This window comes from Macrobrachium nipponense, chromosome 10 (assembly GCF_015104395.2).
Source record: "Macrobrachium nipponense isolate FS-2020 chromosome 10, ASM1510439v2, whole genome shotgun sequence".
NCBI classification, from domain to species: Eukaryota; Metazoa; Arthropoda; class Malacostraca; order Decapoda; family Palaemonidae; genus Macrobrachium; species Macrobrachium nipponense.
Window position 1 is genome coordinate 53,359,618 of NC_087204.1, and position 26,195 is coordinate 53,385,812.

General features: G+C 46.3%; 1 protein-coding gene across 1 annotated transcript in view; it reads right to left on the minus strand.

Moving 5' to 3' along the window:
• The window catches only part of LOC135223617 (protein HBS1-like), a 241,283-nt gene extending 220,121 nt beyond the window's left edge, over positions 1–21,162 (minus strand). The window contains exons 1-3 of the mRNA XM_064262229.1: positions 20,842–21,162; positions 9,015–9,092; positions 8,552–8,664 (exon numbers count right to left, since the gene is read on the minus strand). Coding sequence (XP_064118299.1) covers positions 8,552–8,664; positions 9,015–9,092; positions 20,842–20,884 — 234 coding nt within the window. The 5' untranslated portion in view covers positions 20,885–21,162. The remainder of the gene's footprint in view (positions 1–8,551; positions 8,665–9,014; positions 9,093–20,841) is intronic.
• Positions 21,163–26,195: the final 5,033 nt, after the last annotated feature.

Sequence of the window (26,195 nt, forward strand, 5' to 3'; positions counted from 1 at the left end):
TTTAGTTGACTTGCGTCCAGCACTGGTCTCCAACCTCCCGAGGATTTCGCAACCAGGAACAGCCGGTTGTAGAATCCCGGAGATTCGTGATCCAGAACAGGTTCTATGGCTCCTTTCTCTAGCATGGAAGAGACTTGATCCCACAGTGCCTTTTCCTTCACTAAATCGTTGTAATTTGCCCCCTAGGGCTCTTGGAGATGTTGCGAGAGGAGGTTTCTTTAAGAAGGGAATTTTGTAACCTTCCCGAGCTACGTTGATGGCCCAGGGATCTGCATTCATGTTTTGCCAAACTTCCCAAAATTCTTGAAGTCTGGCTCCTACTGCTGTCTGGAGGACTGAGTTCTCATTGCTTAGAGGTGGTCTTGGCTCCTCTTTTAGCGGGTACTCTCTTGCCTCTAAAAGCGGGTCGAGCAAAAGTTCTGCCTCGAAAGGGCTGTTGAGAAGGCCTTGATTCCTTTGGCGTCTTCTTAACCAACTTGGACGGTAAAAACTTCCTTACTGAAGAAGAGAGAAGATCTTGAGTGGCCTTCTGAGATAGAGCCAGCACTATATCCCTAATAACCTCGGAAGGGAACAGCTGGTTCGAAAGGGGAGAGAACATCAACTCCGATTTCTGAGAGTTTGGAAACACCTTTCGAAGCAAAAGAGCACAAAAGCGACCTCTTCTTCAGTACTCCTGCTGCGAACAATGATGCCAGTTCATTCGCTCCATCTCTCAGAGCCTTGTCCATGCAGGACATAATGCTCTTAGCCACTCCTGTATCTTGAGAATTCTCGTCTTCTAAGGTGTTCGCCAATGCTCCCAAAGACCAATCGAGAAAATTGAAGACTTCGAAAGTCCTAAAAATTCCTTTAAAAAGGTGGTCAAATTCGGAAGAAGTCCACCAGACCTTGGCAGACTGCAACGCCTGTCTGCGCGAGCTGTCCACTATACTGGAGAAATCCCCCTGGGAGGAGGCAGGTACTCCCAGGCCAAGACTTTCTCCAGTAGCGTACCATACTCCCGACTTCGATACTAACTTGGCTGGGGGAAAAGCGAAAGAGGATTTCCCCGCTTCTTTCTTCTCCTTCAGCCAGTTATTCACTCGTTGAAGAGCCTTCTTAGCCGAAATCGAAAGAGTCATCTTAAGGAATGAGGGCTTCTTTGGAGTCTTGGTCTTGGAAAACTGAGACGGGAGATAAAGGCGCCGTAGGTTGGAATTCCCCTTCAAAAATAGAAAGAAGACGGGAAGTGAGGATCTTGTAATCCGAAGAAGGTTCCACATTCTTCTCCTCAACAAAGTCCAATTCTTCTTCTGCTGAAGAAATGTCCTGCAAATCACTATCGTTCTGACGCTTTGCTGACGGATTAACGTCCTGCCGCCTGCGTCCTGCAACCAACGAAGTATCGGCGTCCTGCGTCCATTGTAGATACATCCACGTCCTGTGTCCACCACAAGCGGTTCCACGTCCTGATGTTTGCGTCCTGCTTCTACAGAAACCATCTTCTTCTTCCTGCGTCCTGAAACACTACCTGATCGTCCGTCCTCGTACAGCCAGTGCGTCCTAAATCCTCGGCGAGTGAATACTTGTCTTCCGTCTTCTTGGAAGACTTCACGGGAAGGAAATCGTCCTTACGCCCCGAAGACCCTTGCAAAGGCGCATCCCATGAATTAACGAGAACTGCTAGCTTAGACTGCATTTCCCTTAAGAAATCCTTAGTACTATCTTCCTGACGGGCAGAAGCCGAAGGAGGAGGATGACGAGAAGGACTGTGACGTAAAGGAGAGCGATCTTGAACTCTACCCGAAGGAGAGAGAAGAGGGGAAGACAAGCAAGAGGACGGGGGAGTCTCTCTTGCCGAAATCCAGGAACGTAACGGCCGTACTGAGTCCTCTTTCGAACGAACGATCTTCTTCCTCTTGATCAGAACTGCGTCCCCGTCTTCCGAGGAGGACAAAACCTCCGGACTACTCCAAGCCTCACGATCTTGAGAACGTCTATCCTGAGCGGTCGATGTCCTGAAAGTCCTCTTGGGGGGGCGAGACACTACCGAATACCGATGTTCCCGCTCTGATGTCGAACCTTCCGAGGACGCACACTTCCCAGTTACGCCTTTCCTGTGGCGAACTGCAACAGCCTGGGATCTTACAACAGGACTGTTCGAAGGGACGCCTGACCGCGACAAAACCTCTCTCGCCTCCCTTCGACTGTCGACATGCCTTCTCCCTTGGGTCTGGGAGCTTGACAGAGGTCTAGGTCTAGGAGCACGAGAGAAACAATCAGACGCCCCCTCCACTACACTTTCACTCACATCAAAAGCACTGACTTTATCTGAAGGCGCTGTATCTGGTCACCCATGGACGCAAGGGCAGCGAACACTTTAACAATCTGAGTATCGTTCGCCTCCTCCGATACAGCAGCGGGCGCAGGAGATACCTGGGGAGAAGGTACTACCATCTCTACATTAGAAGGAGCTGGAAAGGAAACACATTCACTCCTTTTACTAGAAGTATTCAACCTCTCACTACGAGAAACAGATCTCCTCACTCGATCTTTCTCTAACCTTTCAACATATTTCATAAATATCTTCCACTCCTTCTCTGACAAATTCTCACACTCAACACACCTACTCTCCCAAGTACACACATTCTCTCTACATTTCTTGCAAATAGTGTGAGGGTCGACCGAAGCCTTTGGCAACCTTACCTTGCACCCCTCTTTCACACAAACTCTAAACATACTACCAGTGTCTGACACATCTAAAGAACAATCCAAAGCGAATGCCAAGCTAACGTTTCCAAGTACAATACTAAAAATCCATGAAGAGTCAGCAACGAGAATGAAAATCCTAGCAGGGAACCACCAACAATGTTGCCGGTTCGGCTGGCAGAGAAAATCTGGCTCAAGTGGGAATGGTTCCTGGCGCTAGCGCCACGGTAACGGGGTGGTGGTTGCCTGAACTACTAATAGGTTACTAGTGTTTGCCGCAAGATTTGAAAATTTCTGCCAGGTGGAACAGAGAATATAGCTATATATATACCTGCCAGGTAAATGTCATACATTAAAATACACTTTCTTGTGATGTCTCTGAAGGAAGCTTTATCAGGAGGCTCGAACTTCTCTGATGTAAGGTATCTGAGAACCACATCTAGGTTCCAACTAGGGGTAAGTGAAGTCCTTGATTTAGTCGTCTCAAATGATCGAATCAAATCATGAAGGTCTTTGTTATTCTCTATGTTCAGGCCCCTGTTCCTGAACACAGCAGATAACATGCTCTTATAACCCTTTATAGTGGAAACTGCTAATTAAGATTCCTCCCGCAAATATAGAAGGAAATCAGCAATTTCGGTCACAGAGTTATCGGAGGAGGACAGCTTCCTCGCCTTGCACCATCTACGGAAAACTTCCCACTTCAATTGGTATATCCGCATGGTAGAGGATCTTCTTGCTCTCGCAATTGCTTTCGAAGCTTTGCGAGAAAAGCCTCTCGCTCTGACCAATCTTTCGATAGTCGAAAGGTAGTCAGGGCGAGAGCGTGGATGATTTGTGATACCTCTCGAAGTGGGGTTGTTTGAGCAGATCTGTCCTTTCGGGAAGAGATCTGGGGAAGTCCACCGTCCATTCCTGTACCTCTGTGAACCATTCTCGAGCGGGCCAATAGGGAGCGATCAACGTCATCCTCATTCCTTCCGAGGACACGAACTTCCTTATCACTTCCCCCAGTATCTTGAATGGGGGAAAAGCATATGCGTCTATGCCCGTCCAATCCATGAGCATGGCATCGACTGACAGGGCTCTGGGATCCTCCCCGAACGAGCAGAAGTTCTCCATCCTTCTGGAGAGGAACGTTGCAAACAGGTCTACTTGAGGCTTCCCCCAAAGAGACCATAGTTGCTGGCAGACTTCTGAATGAAAGGTCCATTCTGTTGGAAGGACCTGGTTCTCCCTGCTCAATCTGTCTGCCCTTATATTTCTCCCTCCTTGAACGAATCTCGTCAGGAGCACTATCTTTCGTTCCTCCGTCCAGACCAATAGATCCCTTGCCAACTCGTAAAGGGAGAAAGAGTGTGTCCCCCCCTGCTTTCTTATATATGCCAGAGCCGTGGTGTTGTCCGAGTTGACCTGGACCACCACGCCTCTGACTTCGTCCTCGAAATGTCTCAGAGCCAAATGAATGGCTATGAGCTCTTTTGCATTTATATGCCAGGTCGTCTGTTCTTTCCTTCAGCTGCCTGACACTTCCTTCATCCCTAGTGTTGCTCCCCATCCCGTTTCCGAGGCGTCGGAGAACAACACAAGGTGAGGGTTCTGCAGAGACAAGGACACTCCCTCGTTCTTTTTTAGAGGTCCTAACCACCATCGTAAGTGGTTCTTGATGTTTTCCTCTATGGGAAAGGTATCTGTCAGCTCTCCTGCCTTTCTGTTCCAACTTCTCCTTAGGTGGAACTGCAAGGGTCTCATGTGCAGCCTCCCCAGAGAAACGAACTGCTCTAGTGATGAAAGGGTGCCCAGAAGACTGAGCCATTCCCTCGCTGAGCTTCGTTCTTTCTCTTGGAAGGCCGAGATCTTTTCCAACCTCTTGTAATTCTTTCTTGGGATGGATATGCTCGAAAACCCCGAGAATCCATCCGAATCCCCAGATAGACAATGTTCTGGCTGGGGATCGTCTGAGACTTCCCGAGGTTCACGAGCAATCCGAGAGAACTGACTAGTTCCAGAGTTATCTCCAAGTCCTCCAAACACTGTTGTCTTGACTGCGCTCTTATGAGCCAGTCGTCCAAGTAAAGCGATATTCTCACCCCCTTCAGATGTAGCCATCTTGCTACGTTCCTCATCAACACCGTAAATACCTGAGGAGCTGTCGAGAGGCCGAAGCACAAAGCCCTGAATTGATAAATTATTCCCTGCACCATGAATCGAAGATATTTCCTCGATGAAGGTTGCAGGGGGACGTGAAAGTAAGCGTCCTGAAGGTCGAGGGAGACCATCCAATCTCCTGGACGCAGAGCAGCAAGGACCGAGTTGGAAGTCTCCATGGAGAACTTTGTCTTCTCCACGAAGCGGTTCAATGCACTCACGTCCAGGACCGGCCTCCACCCTCCCGAGGCTTTTGGCACTAAGAAGAGGCGATTGTAAAAGCCCCGGGAGTGAGGATCCTGTACTGTCTCGATGGCCTCCTTCTCCAACATTTGCTGTACTAACCCGAGCAGAGCATCTCTTTTTACGGGATCTTTGTACCTCGCTGACAGCTCCCTCGGTATCGTCGTCAATGGAGGTCTGTCCTTGAAGGGGATGAGGTATCCTTTCTTGAGCACTTCTAGGGACCAAGAATCTGCTTTCCTCGAGGCCCATGCTTCTGAAAATTTCAGAAGCCTGGCCCCTACTGGTGCATGGAGGACTGGAATATCATTTTGGATCCTTCCTCGGGACTCTAACGGATGACCTTCCTCTTTTTTTCCCCTCCTCTCGTCCTAGGGGCTCGGCTTGAAGAGCTCCCTCGAAAGGGCTGTTGGGCACTTCTTGGCTCCCTCTTCGTGACAGAAATGGCTGGTCTTGGCTTCTTTGCCGATTGCACAAGCAAATCTTGTGTTGCCTTCTCAGTAAGAGTGTGGGAAATATCCCTCACTAATTGAGAAGGAAACAACTGTTTAGACAGAGGGGCGTATAAGAGAGACGCCCTCTGGACTGGAGAGACTGCTTTAGTTAAGAATGAACTAAAGACAGCCCTCCTCTTCAGTATTCCTGCCCCGAAAAGGGATGCCACTTCCGCAGATCCATCTAGCACCGCCTTGTCCATGCAGGCGAGGACACTATGTAGGACTTCTGGTTCCAAGAAATCAGGGTCTTGAGTCTTCTTGGCCAAAGCCCCAAGGGACCAGTCTAGGAAGTTAAAAACTTCCAAGACATGGAATACTCCCTTGAGGAGATGGTCCATTTCCGACATGGTCCAGTTCGTTTTGGCTGATGGAACAGCGTGTCTTCTTGCTGAGTCCACCAAGGTTGAGAAGTCCGCTTCGGCAGAGGAGGGAAGAGTAAGTCCCATTGATTCGCCCGTGTTGTAACAAATCCCTCTTCTTCCCGATAGTCTGGAAGGGGGACAGGTAAACACAGTCTTCCCCGCCTCCTCCCTGGTTTTAAGCCAATTTCCGAAAGACTGCAAAGCCCTCTTCATTGAGATGGAGGGTTGCATCTTCAAAAAAGAGGAAGACTTTGCAGTCTTCGTACTCGAAAATAAAGACTGAGGAGAAGGAGGGGCAGCAGGGCTCAGAGACTCCCCGAATTCTTTCAATAAGAGGGCTGTCAAGGTCTTATAGTCCGAAAGACCCACCCCCTTAATTTCTTCCGAGTCCGAGACATCATCTATGTCATGAGGAGTGATATTTGGAGTGCGCAACCGGAGGGGGACTCCTCTCTAGGCAAGGTGAAGGGCTCCTAGCAACACCAATTCCAACCTGACAAGGGCTACGGCCGCCTGTGCGATGTCTTGAGTCCCTGCCAGGTGAAGGCCGATATTGCCCTTTGCCTTTAGTTACACTAAGACCCTCCTGACAAGGGCGACGGCCGCCTGTGAGACAACTCACGTCCCTATCAGGAGAAGGCCTCGAATGTCTTTCAACCTTCGCAGAATCAGGCCTATCCTGACAGGGGCTACGGCCGCCTGTGCGACATCTAGAGACCCTGTCAGGCGAAAACTGATCCTGCGAAAATTCCCAAAGAGGAGCCTCTCGGTCCGCCTCTAACTCCATTCCCGATGAAGCTCCTGATTCATAGCGCCTGAAGCCTGGCTCCTGTAGCTTGGTTGGGGCCTTGCGCCTGGTTGACACTTGATGGCTGGTAGGCGCTTCAGGCGTCAGGCGCCTGAAATGAGGTTCAGGCGCCAGGCGCTTGGAAGGAGGCTCAGGCGCTTTACGCCTAGCATCAGGTGCTTTGCACAGTTTCAGGCGCTTCAGGCGCTTTGCGCCTCGTTCCAGGCGCCTCAGGCGCTTTTCGTCTCATTTCAGGCGCTGCAGGCGCTTTGCGCCTTGTTTCAGGCGCCTCAGGCGCTTTGCTCCTCATTTCAGGCGCTTTGCGTCTCATTTCAAGCGCTTCAGGGGCTTTGCGCCTCGTTTCAGGCGCCTCAGGCGCTTTGCGTCTAGTAGGAGTTTCAGGCGCTCTTCGCCATACATCAAAATCCTCTCGCCTAGTAGGCGCTTTGCGCCTGACAGGAGCCTCGTCCGAGCTCTCAGAGACTTCCATCGGACGGGATCTTTTTACTGGAAGGAATTTATCCTTTCTTCTAGGAGGATCCTTCTTCAAAACTCCTACTAAGGAAGATATCTGCTTCTGCATTTGTTCCAAGATCTTCGTAGCTACGTCTTCTCTTTCTAATTCCGATGTAGGGGAAAGAGCATCTGTTGAAAATACCTCCTTTCTCTTCTTTTCCGGTGTGTCCCCCCCTCCGGAAATTCTTCCGGGTTGGAGTCGAAAACTGGCAACCTCCAAGGTCTCTTAGAAGGTCTTGACAGTCTGTCCGAACTCCATCCTTTCTTTGAAGACGAATCGGAAGAAGAAAAGCACTGTTTTAGGATGTCTTTCCAACGACTATCCTTGGCAGTCTGGGACGCAACTACAGAATCTGCCGAGGGGACGCCTGACTGGTGGGGATTCTCTGAAACCTCCCTGCGGCTTTTGACATTCCTTCTCCTCTGGGCTTGGGAGCTTGGAAGAGGTCTAGACCTGGGAGCGAGACAGAGCCGATCAGACGCACCCTCCAATTCATTGGGAACACTTTCACTATACTTACCTTCCAAATCCTTTAACTTACGCTCCATCTCCAAAAGTGAAGCTTTCAGATTTGCAATTTCCGATGTTGAACTTGCAGAGTCGGACAATTGAGAAGGTAAAGCTGTATGGGAGGAAACATTCGGATTAGAGATAGGCAAGCGACTACTGACTGGCTCGTTAGAGACCGACCTACTCAAACTCTTGGAAGAGGTTTTTCTAGCCCTATCCCTTTCCAACTTTCTTAAATAAGAATCAAGTATCTTCCATTCCTCCTCATTTAAATTCTTGCATTCTTCGCATGTATTCAATTGTGAGCATTCATTCCCTCTACAATTCTTACAAGTAGTGTGAGGATCTACCGAAGCTTTCAGTAGTCTCACATAACAACTTTCATTCACACACTCTCTGAACGAAAACGAAGCATCAGACATTCTGAGAAAAATCCAAATCCAAAATCAAAAACAGTCCACAAAAGCGTATGCCAGGCCAGAGATCCAATACGTCACCAAAATAGCAGTCTAGAAGATCAACGGCGATGAAATTCGAAAGTCAAAGTCAGGAGGAACTAGCAAACGATGTTACCAGCCCCGGCGACAGAGAAAATCTGGTTCAAGAACGGTAATGGTTCCTATTCTTGCCACCCAGCGGCAGGCCGGTAGATCACCTGACCTACCTGTAGCGTGTGCCGCGAAATTTGAATTTCTGTCAGGGACGACAGAGTCTATAGCTAAGTATAATCTGACAGGGAAGTTGAATGTATGAAACTCCTATGTAATATGAAATCATATATAGTAATTCCATTTACCTCAAGGGCTGAGCCATCAAATGTTTCCTCTTCTTCCTTAATATTATCTTCCACAGGAAAATAGGAGCCAAATCCATGTGCATTCTCACGACTTCGGCTGTAGAGATATTGTTCTGAAATAGAATGCATGCACTGAATCTTCTGGATTCTCAAGAGTGCCTCATTTTGAGTTGTATTTTATTTTTTCTGTTTCAGTCAATGAAAAAAATCAAGCCATGACAAAAATGAAAGGTTATCATAATCTAAAAAAAAAAAAAAAAAAAAAAAAAAAAAAAAAAAAAAAAAAAACAAAAAAAAAAAAAAAAAAAAAAAAAAAAAAAAAAAAAAAAAAAAAAAAAAAAAAAAAAAAAAAAAAAAAAAAAAAAAAAAAAAAAAAAAAAAGCCACACGACTATTTCTGTTAACAGCACGGTTTTTTTAAAAGTAACTGTTAAAAACTACAAATTCTATGAAATTAAGCTCACCAGTTCCGGGGGAAACCCCATAGTCCCCATCATCTACGGAGTGTCCATAAACATCTTCATCATAAGCTTCATCATATTCTGAAAGAGCAAATAAAAAAGGAATGAGTCCAATTTCAAGACTATAACTTAAATGCAAAATATATAAATTTTCATGATAAAATTTATTATTTGGATACTTACCTACTGTTAAAGTTAGCTCATATCTCCACGCTGATAGGCGAGTTGGCATTTAAAACAAAAGAAAAAATGATCGCTTGGCTGACCCAACAGGTGTGATCGAATGTTTTAGCTCTAGTCAGAATTCTTCTTGACGGCCCACTAAATGTGGGGAGGCTGGGTGGGGTCTACTTTAACAGTAGGTAAGTATCCAAATAATAAATTTTATCATGAATTTTTATATTATTTGAGATGAATCTTACCTACTGTTAAAGTTAGCTGATTCCCACATTGAGATAAAGGATGGTGGGTATACGGGAGAGGGTAACAGAGGAGGGAGTGAAATGGGATCCGATACCCCGCCCTCAGAACTTCCACCACCCAATTCTCTACTCCCCACTCCTTCCATACCTGGCAGAAAGGGGCTAGACAGCCTCCTACCTGTGCAGACGAGGGACATGTCTCCTATTTGGTAAAATTCCGAGCCGACGAAGGTTTAGCGAAAGATGAGGAAGAACCTGACCCCGCCCTGTTCGCAAACTGCACCCCCTTAGGTGATCTAGGGGGAGACCTAGAAGACCTTCTTGAAGGGGAAGCCCTACATGCTCCTCTAGGTGACTGGAAGCCCAGGGCTGCTACTCTAATCATGGCCTGTTGCGATTCGACTGCCGAATTGTAAGCCACAAAGATAGTCATATTGGATATGTCTTCCTCCTTAAATAGAGAATTTGATAAAGCTGTGGGAGCTCTAAGTAAAGGCCTCTTGTGTACGTCCGGATAATGAGGGGAAAGGTGGCTCAGATAGAAGTTTCTCCTCTTCTTACCTACAAACGTCGTAGAGGAAGCTAGCACATTCGCCTGATGTGCTAAGCCCATCAAGACAGACGTTATCAAGCTGTTGAACAGTCCCGGATCTGAAGGAACGTAGCCATCATTTTTTAGAATCCCCATCAGGCTTGATAATATCCAGTGTGTGTGAGAGAGGGCCTCCGTCTGGTTACGCAAGACGTCCTCTAACACTCCCGCTTCTCTTAGCGAGATTCCTACAAGTCTAGACGCTGCCGGAGACCTACACAGAATTGCCTCAACCGATTCGTTGAGCGGCAACCTGGTCCCTGCCGAAGGGTTACCCCGGACTGCACAGATTGTCTTCCGCAGTGAGAGAAGCGAATGTCCTGTCTATTGGCAGCTACTGCCGCAGCTAACCTGTCGTCTGTGTCTTGCATAGCTTGTTTGATGTGGTCAAACCAGACCAAACCGCACGAAAAAGGTGCCGGAGTTGGTTTGGTAGCATAGAATGCCTAAATAATGACTGGTTCGATGCATGTTAATTGTCCGGAGCTCTTGCTTGCAGGTAGAGCGCAGTCACATACTTAAGCATACGCCTATAATCGTTGCTATTAGACAGAGGACAGCCAAAGTCAACCGGAATATCCTTAAGTTCTGGAATCGATTCCTTTTCCGCAGCCGCCGAACAGTGGGGCCAAAGAAGGCGGAGGAGGAACAGAGTGCAGTCCATCCAACAATGAAAGGTCTGCCAGATTACCACTGAATCCTGGTTGCTGCCTTCCCGCATTAAACAGAGTACCCCTCACTGCCTCCGGAGCAATAGTACCCCCGGAAGGAGGTGGAGAAGCCGAAAAGTCCTGGGGAGAAGAACCCGTTTCAGTACGAAAGAATCCTGTCCGCGACCGAACCTACTGTGTTATGCCTTGCTGAAGGAAAAACGAGCGGAACCGAATGTGACTGGATCGAGGAAGAGGAGGGAAGAATGAAAGGGGTAGAGGCTACTCCGGGAGGGTCTGCAGCAGTGATCATCGTAGCTGACAGCTGTACGTCGCTCAGATGTGCTGCTTCCCGACTAGGCGGGGCGGAAGCGCGTATGTCAGAACTTTGTGTTACCTGAAGCGCCTAAGATATCCCCACTGCCTTCTGAGCTACCGTATGCTGCGGGAGAGTGGAATCGTGCATAAGGCACAGATCAGGACCAGGAACTCCTGTTACGTAAGTCTGTGTTCCTCCCTGACCGGAGACACCTCTTACCGAAGCCGACTATACTGCGGGAGTAAGGGAGATAGACGAAGATGACGAAATAGTTGGAGCTGGTAAATTTACCCGAGACGAAGAAAGGCTTAGGAACGAAGACGTAGGAAAGGTGGAAGGTGCGCGAGCCGCAGGAAAGGCAGGAGAAGAAATGAGACTCTCTTAAGGGACATATAATACACTGAGTCTGACCCTCCTTGAAAGTCTTGTAGCATGTCCTCCAAAAATTCTGGACATTCATGTGTCACATAATCTCTAATGTTCATGATACCATTGATAATGCAACCTTTAACCAAAAGCCTATAGCCTTTAGAGAGACCCAAAAGATCTGCGTTTTTCTCCGCCAAGTCGCTCAGACTACTACATGAACTTTTTAGAACACCCGAAAGGGGGGCTCCTTGATCCGCATTACTAGGAGAAGGGGTAGAGAAGACAGATACAGGGGAAAATGAAGTAGGATCTTTTGAGACAGAGGGAAGATAGTTGACAGTTAGAGGAACAGGATCCCGCACTTTCGGAACCGTAAATATGATATTGTAATGATACAATTAAGTTTGTTCATACTTACCTGGCAGATATATATAATCAAGTACCCACCCACCTCCCCTCAGGAGACAGTGGAAATAAAAATTATGAATAGAAAATGGGAATGGTTCCTGATACCCGCCTCCCAGCGGCGGGAATGGGTACTAACCACCTGACTCCCACTGCGTGTGTCGTAAGTGTTTAAATTTCTGTCGGATTCGGAAAAATACAGCTATATATATATCTGCCAGGTAAGTATGAACAAACTTAATTGTATCATTACAATATCATTTTGTTCATGAAACTTACCTGTCAGATATATATATAGCTGAATCCCACCTTTGGTGGTGGGAGTAGACAGAATAGAAGATTTTAGGAAACATATATATGCAGATAATTGATATCTTGGTTCCTTACCTGTCAGCATAGCTGACTTCGTGGTTACTGCCGCATAAGTCTGCTTGTGCTACTAGAGTTGCCAGCAAGGTAGAGACCTATAAAGCTGGTGCACTCCAGATGATCTGTCAACAGGGGCGAGACCACGACGTGACTAGACCATTGACCATACAAATGAGGGCAACGAAGTAAAACCCAACCACCTGGCGTAGCCTACCAAAAGTATCCCACTTAGACTAAGCTAATGGAAGGGAGATCCGCCGCAGGCGGTCAACCCCACAACCATAACACAAGTTAAAAACTCCCCTAACCATTAAAGGATAGGATGAGCGCTACCTCCTGCCCCCAAAACAGTGTCTGCAGCGACGTATGGTCCGAGCGAGTAACAATTTTCGTATGTTGCTTTCACCTCCCGCAGGTAGTGTGAAGCGAACACCGAATTGCTTCGCCAATAAGTGGCGCCCAAAATATCTTTGATTGCCATATTTTTGTGAAAAGCCACCGAAGTAGCAATAGTCCTCAACTCGTGGGCTTTCACTTTCAGAAGCTCCATGTCACTTTCACTACACTTTTCATGGGCTTCCTTAACCGTACTTCTTAAGAAGAACGCCAGTGCGTTCTTCGACATCGGAAGATCTGGTTTTTTCACAGAGCACCACAAGTTCTCCGAAGAGCCTCTGCATGCTCTGGTTCTCTGCAAATAAAATTTGAGAGCCCTGACAGGACACAGGACTCTCTCAGCTTCAGGTCCCACTAGCTCCGACAACCCTTTGATCTCGAACGTCCTCGGCCAAGGGTTGGAAGGGTTCTCGTTCTTTGCTGGAAGGGTTCTCGTTCTTTGCTAAGAACGTAGGACTTAAGGAACAAACTGCGCTATGATCCTTGAACCCAATGTGCTTGCTTATGACTTGAATTTCGCTAACCCTCTTCGCCGTCGCCAGAGCGGTTAGGAAAATGGTCTTCTTAGTAAGATTCCTAAGCGAGGCTAAATGGAGCGGTTCAAATTGACTCGACATGAGAAACTTAAGTACCACGTCTAAGTTCCACGATGGTACTCTCGGTTGGAGAACTTTCACAGTCTCAAATGATCTAATGAGATCATGAATGTCTTTATCATTCGCTTGAGATCATGAATGTCTTTATCATTCGCTAAGTCGAGTCCTCTATGCCTGAAGACCACAGAAAGCACGCTTCTGTAGCCTTTAATCGTGGGAACGGCTAGTTTCGCTTCTTTCCTAAGGTGAAGAAGGAAATCTGCTATCTGGCTCACAGAGGTTGAGGTGGAGGAAATGCCCTTCTTTCTGCACCAACTTCTAAAGACAGCCCACTTTGATTGGTAAACTGCGATTGAGGAGGGCCTCCTTGCGGTGGCAATCGCCGTTGCCACAGGTCTTGAAAAACCCCTCGCTCTGGCCAACTTCTTGATAGTCTCAGAGCGGGGAGGTTTTTGTGGTACCTCTCGAAGTGGGGCTGTCCGAGTAGATCTTTCCTTAGGGGCAGAGTCCTTGGAAAGTCTACCAGGAAGGACATCACCTCCGTGAACCAGTCGACCGCTGGCCAGAAGGGGGCGATGAGGGTCATCCTCGCTCCTTCTGATGCAGCGAACTTCCTCATCACTTCCCCCGAGGATTTTGAATGGGGGAAAAGCGTAATGTCTAGTCCCGACCAATTCCACAGTAGGGCGTCTACTGCCACTGCTCCCGGGTCCAGAACTGGGGAGCAATACAGCGGAAGTCTCTTCGTTCGGGAAGTTGCGAAAACGTCCACATGAGGACGTCCCCAAAGCTTCCATAGCGCCTGGCATACTTCCTGATGAAGGGTCCATTCCGTCGGCAGAAGCTGTCCTTGCCGACTGAGAAGGTCCGCTCGCACGTTTTCCACGCCCGACACAAATCTTGTCAGAATCGTGACGTTTTGCGACTTCGCCCAAATCAGGATATTCTTCGCGATGGCGAACAGAGAAGGAGAGTGAGTTCCCCCCCGTTTCCTGAGGTATGCCAAGGCTGTGGTGTTGTCCGAGTTTATCTGAACCACTTTGTTGGAGACTTCCTCTTGGAAGAACCTTAGAGCAAGGTAAACCGCTGAAAGTTCTTTTAGATTGATGTGCCAGGACACCTGTTCCCCTCTCCAGGTGCCTGACACTTCTCTCCCTCCCAGTGTTGCTCCCCAACCCGTGGAGGACGCGTCGGAGAACAACACTGGGTCGGGGTTCCGAAGCTTGAGCGAAAGTCCTTCCGCAAGCTTCTTTGGATCCAACCACCATTTGAGGTGCTTTTTCACTTCTTCCGTCAAAAACAAGACCTCTTCTAGATCCTGTTTGCGTGACCAATTGCTTGAGAGGAAGAACTTAAGTGGTCGGAGGTGCAACCTTCCCAGAGAAACAAACTTCTCCAGTGAGGAAATGGTCCCCAGCAGACTCATCCATTCCCTCACCGAGCATGTTTCCTTCCCTAGAAAGGCTGACACTTTGTCTAGGCATTGAAGTTGCCGCCCCTGGGACGGAAAAGCCCGAAAACCCACTGAGTCCATCTGAATCCCCAGATAGACTAAGGATCGAGAAGGAGTCTGATGCGACTTTTCGAGATTCACCAGAAGTCCCAGGGACCTCGCTAACGACAGTCGTGTGAAGGTCCTTCAGACACCGGTCTTGCGATGAGGCTCGAATAAGCCAGTCGTCTAGGTAGAGAGAGATCCTTATTTCCGCAAGATGGAGCCACCTCGCAACGTTCTTCATAAGAACGGTGAACACCATCGGCGCCGTGCTGAGACCGAAGCAGAGTGCCCTGAATTGGAAAACCTTCCCTTTCAGGACAAACCGCAGGTATTTTCTTGATCGGGGATGGATGGGGACGTGAAAGTATGCGTCCTGAAGGTCTAAAGAGACCATCCAATCCCCCGGTCTTAAGGCTGCAAGCACGGATTGAGGTGTCTCTATCTTGAACTTCTGCTTGGTAACGAAGCGATTTAGACTGCTGACATCCAGAACGGGGCGCCACCCCCCTGACTGCTTCGGCACTAGGAACAGACGGTTGTAAAACCCCACCCCCCGGAGAACTCCGGTCGAAGACCTGTTCCACCGCCTGCTTCTCGATCATTTGATCTAGTAGATCGTGAAGCACTTTCTGTTTTTCTCCCTGATACGAAGGAGACAAATCCTTTGGTGTCGAAGACAGCGGGGGTAACTTCAGGAAAGGAATTCTGTACCCCTTCTTGACGATGTCCAGAGACCAAGCGTCGGCACCTTTCTCTTCCCAGGCTCTCGCGAAATGTAGAAGTCTGGCTCCTACCGGTGGCTGAAGGACTTCCCTCTCACTTCTTGCTCTTGGAAGGAGCGGGAGTCTTGCCTCTGAAAGAGCCTCTTCCTCGAGGGGCTGGCTTCGAGGAAGAAGCAGATCGAAAGGGCTTCGATTTCTTCAAAGCAGAGGACCCAGAAGACGAAGTAGTTGTAGGCTTCCTGGAAGACTGTGCCAGAAGGTCTTGGGTTGCTTTCTCCTGGAGACTGGCCGCTATGTCCTTTACCATAGACTGGGGGAAGAGATGTTCTGAGAAAGGAGCGAAAAGAAGATCCGCTTTTTGCGCTGGCGAGACCGACTTTGCAGTAAAATTGCAAAAAAGTGCTCTCTTCTTAAGAAGTCCCGTGCTGAAATGAGCAGCCAATTCCTCAGAACCATCCCTGACGGCCTTGTCCATGCAAGACAATACACTGGACAGCTCCCCCAGACTGATGGAATCAGAACTCCTGGACCTGGCATCCAAAACTCCTAGGCACCAGTCAAGAAAATTAAAGACCTCTAGTGTCCTGAAGAGGCCTTTAAGGTGAAAGTCTAACTCACTATGCGTCCAAGAGACCTTAGAGGAAGACAGAAAAGATCTTCTGGCGGCATCCACAATACTACCAAAGTCTCCTTGAGCCGAGGCTGGAAGCTTAACTCCGACGTTTTCTCCCGTCTCATACCACATACCAGCTTTGCCACAAAGTCTTGAAGGTGGTAAAGCGAAAGAAGTCTTGCCTGAAGCTTTCCTCTTTTCCATCCAATCATGGACCTTGCGAAAAGCTTGCTTCATAGAAAGCGACTTCTTCATTTTCACAAAGCCCGAGATCTTAGTAGCTTGGATGACGAAAACTGAGAGGGAGAGGTAGTACGTGGAGCTTCAGGTTGGAAAGTGTCTGCAAAGACTGACTGTAGCAAATGAGTCAAAACCTTGTAGTCCGTCGAAACTGGAGCCAACTGCTGTTCTTCGTCCACTTCGACAAAAGCGTCACTAATTTCTTCTTCAGACACTGGAGAAGTCGGAGGAAGTAAGGAAGAGTCACGAGCTTTCTCAAAAGAGAAAGAGCGGCGAACAGGAAGAGTTCCCGCTTCCGCTTGCGCTTGCGGAGGTGGAAAACTGACGTCCGTAGGCGCGCACTTGGCGTCCGAAGCCAATCTACTGGCGCCGACTGAAGCGCGCTCGACAGCAACAGGTGTACACCTGGCGTCCACTGGCGCGCGCTGAGCGTCCACTGGCGCGCGCCGAGCGTCCACTGGCGCTCGCTTACCTTGCACCGAATCACGCTCGGCGTCCACTAAGGCGCGCTTGACTTTCACAGAAGCGCGCTCGGCATCTAAAGAAACGCGCTTCTTATCAACAAGTTTCGTAGCAGCGGAAACAACCGCTTCACGAGAGCGAGAAACGAATTTCTCGCCTCCTCTAGAAAGTTGCTGGGGAGCAGAATGAACTCTAGAGGGAGACTCAAACGGAGAGAGAGACGAGCGAGGAGAGGGAGAGGGAGAACGCCTCGACCTCTTCACAGGAAGATTGTCATCCTTCTTACGGCGACGTGGAACAGTCTCTCTTGAAGAAAAAACATCTCGAAGTTGCTGCTGAAGAGACTGGAGAATCTTGCTTGTAGGTGAAGCCTCCTTTTCTGGGGAGGGGCTGATCCTGTGAGCAGGCGAGTGGCGAGGGGACGCCTTCTTCCTACTCCCAGGAACCGCCACTTCACGCACCTTAGAGCGACTGCGGCGCTCGAAAGAAACATCTAGGAAAGACTCCGCCTCCGAATAATCCTTACGCTTCTTCTGCGGAGGAAAAGCAGCAAACGCACTATCAGGCGACGAGCAAAGTTCCGGAGAACAACTTGGACGTGAAGCGTCCCAAAGGCGAGCCGTCCTTTTCAGCGGACGTGATGCGGTATGAGAGCTCCACCCCTTGCGCGGGGAGGAAGCTTCAGAAGAAGAAAAGCACTCCTTGAGAAGACGTGCACGCGCACGCTCCTTGGCAGTCTGGGTAGGTTCGTCAGAAGCTGCCGAAGGCACGCCAGATCGGTGGGGGTTCCTCGTAGCCCTCCTTCGACTTTCGACATGCTCTCTCCCCGTAACCTGGGAGTCAAGCAGAGGTCTAGGTCTATAGGCGGAATGAGGCCGATCTGACGCACCCTCCACTACACAAGGGGCACTTTCACTGCACTTCTCTTCACTTTTGCTCTCCAGAGCTAACACTTTTGATTCTAAGTTACGAATCGATTCAAGAATTAGCGATAAAGTATTACCTTCTACGACACTGTTTCAGGGGCCGGAGGCAACACTACAGGGGTAGGAGCATAATCTACAGAAGGAGGGTTAGCAGGAGAATCATTAAAATCTTGCCTACCTGAAACACTCCTGGAGGAAGACCTCCTTAACCTATCTCGCTCAAGTTTCTTAAGATAGGTTTCATACGCCTTCCACTCAGACTCTGTTAATCTTTCACACTCCTTACAACGACTTTCAAACGTACATTCATTCCCCCTGCAAACCTTACAAACAGAATGTGGGTCTACTGAAGCTTTCAGTAGCCTACCTCTACATTCGGACATAGAACAAAATCTAGCGCTAGCAGAACTAGACCCTGACATCTTGATCAAAGAAAAATCAATACCAAATTCAAATCAATCCAAAGTCAACGTGTGCCAAGCCACCGATCCAATTCAGATACCAAAGAAAAAACCAAAAGGGATACTCAAGTAGCTAGTAAGTTTCCAAAATCTGGACGGAGGTGCTGCAAACAGGTGTTTCCAGCACCGGCGACAGAAAAATTATGAATAGAAAATGGGAATGGTTCCTGATACCCGCCTCCCAGCGGCGGGAATGGGTACTAACCACCTGACTCCCACTGCGTGTGTCGTAAGTGTTTAAATTTCTGTCGGATTCGGAAAAATACAGCTATATATATATCTGACAGGTAAGTTTCATGAACAAATTAACTTGTGTCCTTGAGCCGGACCTAAACAGAAGAGAAGACGGAGAAAAGTTTGCCTTACGGCTGGATCCCAAAGAACCCAAACTCGATGTCCATCCAGGAGAACGACTCTGCACGCTCGCAAGCTTGTCCTCAATACCTAACTCAGACCCTATCGTCTTAGTCACACCTATTCCCTGATCCTGGCTAAAATTGTCCAAATAAAGATTATCAAAACTGCCAGGGGATTGTAGGGGGATCCTTCACTGCCTGCTCCACGCCGAGGGGGCCGACAGAACCTGCCCACTTGGAGGCTTGTGGTTCTTCATTATCCTCAGCACCAGTTAGGGCTGGTTCTGGAACAGGCAGGGGAGCTGAAAGAGAATCAAGATTAGACATCCTAAGACTACTAGTATTTTGATCAGCAAATTGTTGGAAAAGACTCGTAATTAAGTTTGTCATACTATTTGCTATCCTATCTTCTATCTGTTTTACTACTTCAGCACTAGCTAACTCTTTCGGTTGTTCTGTAGGAGCTTGCGATCCTGAAGGTGACGCTGAATCTACTTTGAGTTTGCTTCCTTTACTGGCCAGCAACTTGCGATGTCGGATGTAGTCCTCCATCTCTTCAACTGTCCAGTTTGAGCATTCGTCACACCGCGTTTGCACATTGCATTTAATTTTCCTACATACCTGGCATGTGGAGTGTCTATTATGTCTTAGAGTACTCATACGTCTCTTGCAGGAAGAGCAGGAGCGATGTGCAGTGGCCTCTGCCGACGTCAGAGCGATCAAAGATGGAGTCGAAGCTGCCGGCGCTGAGGTGGAGGGTGGAAGAGATGTCTTATCCATAATATCTGTATATCAATACCAATCCAAATTCAAACGAAAAAAATCCTGTAATTCTTGTGTTCTTCGTCAATAATAATAACCCTCTGAGAGTCGGTCAAGGATCAAACTCGCACTGCGGAAGGTCAACAACCTTCCCGCAGCGCAAATAAAAGCAATTGAAGAAGATAAGAGTAACGACACACACCTGCGCCAGCATTGCCATCTGTCAGTGATAGTAACTCAAGAAAGTTTTTACCTGCAGTGTTGGCAACGCTGGCTGTTAAAAACAAAATTCCCACTAGTGGGATGGGCAATTGAGAGTTGTTCGGGCTAATTATGATTAGGGCTAATTCAGGTGTTCAGGAGGTGTATTGCAATATGTTTTTTTAGTTCATGTTTATTAACCCTTTTTTTGCAACCAAATTAACCCCCAAAAATTAGATATTTCTATAGATCAGAGCAGATGGCAAAATGACTCATTGTTGCCAATTTAGTGGAGCTTCACACATATGCCGATGCATTTACAAACTGTTTCCATGAATTCTAGTTGTCATAGTAATGCAATAATGATGAAATTGCTCTAATGTGTATATATACTACAGATGCGCTAATTTCACTTATTTCCCTGGTTTTGTGCAAGTCTTATACCCTGTTTGGAGGGTAAACACATACCTACCAATTGGCAACACTGATAAACGATTGAAGAGCGCGAAGAACACCATAAGTGCTGTTCACAAGCAAAACTGTTGATATTTGCGTCAGGAATCTATTTACTTTTATTACCTTATAGGTACTGCCGTTTAACTATTTAAATAATTATCTAGTGCACGCTTCTTCTTCTACCAAAAATCGTAGTTCCCTTGGATAAGTTGTGGGTGGAAGTCATTGTTTACGATTTTTGTGAAGAAAGTGCCCCAGCGTCTATGGGTACAAGTGGTGTGCAGATTAGGCTAAGCACATGGAATGGGAAGTTTATTGACAAAAGCGATTCCGCAAACATTGAGATGGCGTCAATCTTCTTAATATTCGGAGTTGTAAGTAAAAATTTCGAAAGCATCATGGAGGTGTGTGCACTGCGTAGAGCCAGCCTTTCATTAACCTCTGTTTAATCTTAAAATATGACCTTAATTTCTAACTTTGGAGAAAATTACTTATATCGAAAGGAGAGTAGAGGTCTCAAGGTCCTGCTCTCACCACCAACAACTCATGACTGAGGCCCACCTCCGGTGTCAGGACGTGTTAAAGTACTTTTGCAAGGGTGGCTTCACACGCGGTGGAAACTGGATCCGCTAGTCCAGTCGGATGTTTCCCCTATCCCTGAAACAACTTTCCTTATTCCTATACCTAGGCTAGGCATCTTTGCACTTTAGGCAATACCTAGCCTACTAGGTAGGCTACTAGGTACTAGCCTATATTTTCTTAACGTTACCAACCTACCTTCCTAGCTATTAGTACTACCTATATGCACACATACCTAGGTAGGTAGGTAAATTGTGAATTTCCTATCGTGTCAATACTGTAGTACCCACATAGCTATTACCTACAAGCTACTACTACTACTACTAAGGATAAAAACATCATGGCCAAGGCTGACAGCCTACGGAATGCTGCAGTACGAAAAGCAGTTTCAAAGTCCGTGCATGAATGTATTCTTACTAGTATCAGTAGAGCTTACCTTCGTCATAGTCCAGATTTCTAACAACCCTGTGCCTCGACATTTTTAATAGGAATCAAAATATGCAGTGGCTTATTTCGAGGTAGCATGTCACTTGGTGCCGTCAGTAACCTATGCAAAATCTACGACAACCGATCTTTCTCACTTTGCACTCATTTTACGACTCACTGCGTTGGCTAAGATTAGGATTCTTTAAGAAGTCTCATTTATTTGTGAAAATATCACTTCTATTTGCTACGAAAAATAACCACTTTCTCCAATACAGTGGTTGTAACTTGTAAGAGCTCTTTAGAAATGAAACAATAAGCTGAAGTCGAAGACAACATCAGAACGATTATTACTATCAAAACATCAAAGAGGGCAGCACAAGGATCCTTCCCATAGTTAGGTGTTGCGGGTAAGTTGAAATTCAAGATGAAACTGAAATGAAGTTTGGAACTTTGTAGCGCTCTGTAGTCACTTAACACGAATTTCTTGCTCTTCTGCTTTATTATCAACTATTTTATCTGACATCGATTCTTTCACTTGCAAGAACTTAATTTCAATGTCATCTTCAGCATAATATGCTGAAGGCCCATGAGCAGCAGTTGATCCCACTAGTCAGTAATCTATTCACCCAATGCAGGATATATATGTAAGTATTAATATTATATATATAGATATATATAATATATATATATATATTTATATATGATATATATTATTATATATTGATATCTATATATATATATATATTATAATATATATATATATATATATATTATATATATACAGTTCGGTGGTCTTCCGCCAGGTAGGTGCTGCAAAACCTTGCAGCCATTTTTGAAGGTCTGGTAACCCACAAATTGAACAGTTCAAGAGAGGACTAGTGTGATTGTGAATTCTTTTTTATCGTTAAAGTTTAATGAGTTGCGAATTTTCAGGGTTTAGTGAGTAAGTGTTTATTGAATGTTCAGGGTTTAGTGAATGTTTTGGGTTAAGTGAGTAAGTGTTTAGTGATCCTTAGGGTTTAGTGAAAAAGTGTTTAGTAAAAGTTTAGTGTAGGTATTCAGTGAATGTTTACTGATTGTTTAAGGCTTAGTGGATGTTTAGTGAATCTTTAGGGTTTTATGAATATTTTGTGAATGTTTAGGGTTTAGTGAATGTTTAGTGTGTAAGTGTTTAAGGATTAATGAAGGTTTGATGCAGGCCAGTGTTTAGAAAATGTTTAGTGTGTAAGTAGTCAGTGAATGTTTACTGTGTAAGTATTCAATTAATGTTTAGGGTTCAATGACTGTTACTGTTTAGCAAATGTTTAGTGTGCAAGCACTCAGTGAATGTTTAGTGATTGTTTAGGGTTTAGTGAATGTTTAGTGTGTAAGTATCCAGTAAATGTGTTGTGTGTATGTATTCAGTGAAAGTTTAGGGAGTGTTTAGGGTTTCGTGAAATTTTGTATATGTTAGTGCTTGGCAAATGTTTAGTGTGTAAGCATTCAGTGAATGTTTAATGAGTACTTAGGGTTTAGTGAATGATTAGTGAGTGTTTGGGGTCTACTGAATATTAGTGTTTCGTGAATGTTTAGTGTTTCATGAGTATTTAGTGAGCATTTAGTGCACAGTGAGTGCCTAGTGAGTGTTGGGTATTCAGTTAGTGTTATTGAGTGAGAGTGTATGTTAAATGTGAGTGTTTAGTGAGTGTGATTGTATATAAGTGTTTAGTGAGTGTATAGTAAGTGTGAGCATTCATTGAATGAAAGTGTATTTTGAATGTTAATGTATAGTGATTGTGCATTACTGTTTAGTTAGTGTTTAGTGACTGTATGCAAAGGGAGTCTTGTAATTTACAGGAACCATTTATGCTAGACACTGCTTAGATCCAAGAGCAGATGCTTAGACCTTGACCACAGTGGTTGCAATTCTTAGGCCAACCTGTTTTTGCAAAGTAATTTTTCTCTGTGAAATTGGGTCCACTCATATAACAATAATAATACCAGCAACACTAATAATATTAGTAAAAATAATAATAATAGTAATAATAAGATAATAATAATAATAATAATAGTAAAAAGAAAAAAAAATAATAGTAAAAATATTAATATTAATTAAATATAGCACTATGAGCTGGACCGAGACCTTTCAATATGGCTGCCTGAGGTCACACGCTCGGCAGGGCTGTCGCCACTCCAGTGACTGACGCCAGCGTTGCCGTTTTTTCTTCACAACATTGGCTTTTAGCAGTGTTACCATATGCAGTTCTTCCTTTTTACGTTATTTATGATTTAAAGGTTAGAATACAGAAAATTTAATGGTTAGAATGCGCATTTTCTGATGTAGAAGTATTTTCCGTGACGTAAAAAACTACATGTCAATATACTGTTTTGAAACCTTCTAGTCGTTTTAGGTGTTTCCTCCCACGCTGCCAGATGTTCTTGGTTGGAAGTGACCGTGTTTATTCTTTGTGAATCCTTACCATTGGGAGCAATATTAATCCTTGTTTGGGCCTACTCTCAAACGCATCCATGGTAAATCTCTTAATGGATTGAGTCAAAGGGAGTTTTTTTCTCATATAAATAAAAATCTCATACAAAAACAAATGCACAGATTCATTCTCTCCAAAACCTTAAGAAATATACCATTTCCATATATTTTTTCCCTTTTATGCAAATAAAAGTAGTCAACTACACAGTTCAGCAATATTTTTTAGAGATTTTTTTTTTATTCCCTTACTCATCATATCCTTATATCTTAATTCGACCTCTACATGCCATAAGGTCGTTTAAATCTTCTTTTAGGGATAGTCCTTGCCTCCTACATTGACCTTGAGACTGATATCCGTTTATCCATTCTCACTCTCGACCCTCTACAAATGATTAATTACACACACATACTGTAGGAAACAGAAGGAAACCTGTGTGTCACTAGAGTGCTTTATTACATGTCCAGTCTATACAGAGGCGTGACTGCAAGTGAGTTGCAGACATGCGGGCTACATTGGCGCCAATCGTGCCGCCCTCTTGGCAACAGACATTACACAAGTTCAACCATCCTACATCCCCCCCCTAAGAATATGGCATGGCAGAATAGCACAATATTAAATGTAAATAATCAGTGATGGCAATAAGCAAATATGTATTAAATACATATATACACACACAAAGAAAATATGCAAGAAAAAAAAAATCTTATAGGAAAAATGCAATGGTTAATGCACAGGTATCACAGCATAAATTGACATGCATGGCAGCAACATGAATATGCATAAAAATGTCTGCAAAAATTAATTGTAGCCAGTTTGGCTTATCAAAAATAGAAGACAAGAAAAGCACGGGGGACAAAATAAGACAATTTTACAGTGGCACAAGCATGAGCATGGGTTAACACTCAACATCACCCATGACATACTCGCCCATCCATGAGGTTTGTACTGTCCGCCTTTTTGGACAAGGTGGAGCGGGGTCCGGGCGTGGGGAAGTGGCTGACGACGTTGGGGGCTGACGTTTTATCACTTTCAGGTGCTTCCTGTTTCTGAGTGACACTCGACTGCTTCCATCCAGCCTAATGAGATACTGTCAGTGGCCCTTGGACTCCACAACCAACCCAGATTGGTCCCAGGTTTTGGTTACAGGATCCTGCATTCTTACCCTGCAGCCTACAACAAGGAGTAGAAGCTCCCTGGTCCCAGCAAGTGGTTGGGTCTCCTTTCGAGACTCTGCCATTTGTAGTTCCCTCTTCTGGATTCGCTCGTCCCAGTGTCTCTCCACCTTGTAATGCTGTCTGGGCGTTGGCACTCCATCTCTGAGCTACCTACCAATGGCAAGCTGTGCTGGTGACTTGTCGAACCCCTTAGGAGGGGTGTTGAGGTACTGAAGAATTACCAGAGATGCCTTGTTGCAATCGAGGCTACCTCCTTTGCCTATATTTGCCATGATGATCCTTTTGGCGGTCTTGACTGCTGCTTCAGCCCTTCCATTGGACTGGGGCTAATGGGCGGACGAAAGGCGTACAGTAACCCCCCATTTTCTGAAGAATGATGTGGTCTCTTCGCTAATGAGGTTTGTGCCCCCATCTGTCGAGTTTAGCTCTGGTGCTCCCCATCTTGTGAAGTACGTCCTCAACACTGATATGATTCTTGATGACGTTGTACCATGTGGAAAGTGTGTGACTTCCAGCCACCCGGTGAGCCTGTCTGCATAGGCCATGTACATATGGCCCTCCAACTGTAGCATGTCCACCACCGTTGACTGGAATGGGTATTCTGGGGGTGCTGTGAGTACTAATGGTTCAGCAGGTTGTGATGGAGCATGTATATCACAAGAGGCACATCCATCCCTGTGGCTCTGCAGGTAACCTTCCATGCCTAGCCAGTAAACTGATTGCCTAGCCCTGTGGAGCATGGAGTCCACCCCCTGATATCCTGCACGAAGGCCTGTGATGACCTGAAGGCGAAGTTCCTCTGGGATGAGCAGACGTGGGCATTCTTGCTCATAAGTTTAGACTATCAGGTCTTCTACCATAGATAACCTGTCCCTAATTGAGTAGAACTGACGTAGGCAGGCCAACTCCTGTGCCTTCTGTGGACGCCAGTCATTTGCTGCCACTTTAGCTACCAACAACTGGTATACAGGGTCTTTAGAGGCTGCTACTTTGACCCTCTCCTCGTCAAGTATGAGGCATTCTTGCTCAAGGGCAGTGGCTGAAGCAGCGACAAGGGCAGCAGTCACACCCTCTTCAAGTTCAGAGTCCTTGTCGTCTGGTTCACAACGGAGAGCAGGGAAACGTGATAAGAAGTCAACAGCGCAGTTCCTCTTCCCTGGTAGGTATCTTACCTTGAACCTGTATTGCAGGGTTTTCTGCTTGAGACGGAAGAGTCTTGGGTTCAGTATATCCTTCAGCTCTCTATCACCCAGGAGCTTGACCAGCGGGCGGTGGTCAGTCACGAATAAGTTGGGACAGCCCAGCAGGAGTAGCCTGGTCTTCTTGAGACACCACGTGACAGCTAAGGCCTCTCCCTCAACAGCAGCATACCCAGCTTCAGCTTGTGACAAGTGACGGCTCCCACATAGGGCAATACACCAACCACCCTTGCAGCAGAATGGGACATCAGCTGAGGTACAAGCACAGTACTGCTGCAGGATAACAAACCCGATCCCATCTCTGCTCCAATCTAGGGCTCCGTAGGTCAGGTCTTGTCATAGTATACCAGCCCATCCTTGGCCAGCTTGCATATGGCCTCCTCACTTCTCTTCGGCAGAAGCTGAATTTCTCTGGCTTGAGGGTTATTCCCTTTTTGGCACATGTGTCCAAGAAATTATACGTGTGCCAGAAGGCCTCTTCGACGCTGTTGTCATATAGAAGAGTATCATCCACACACTTGT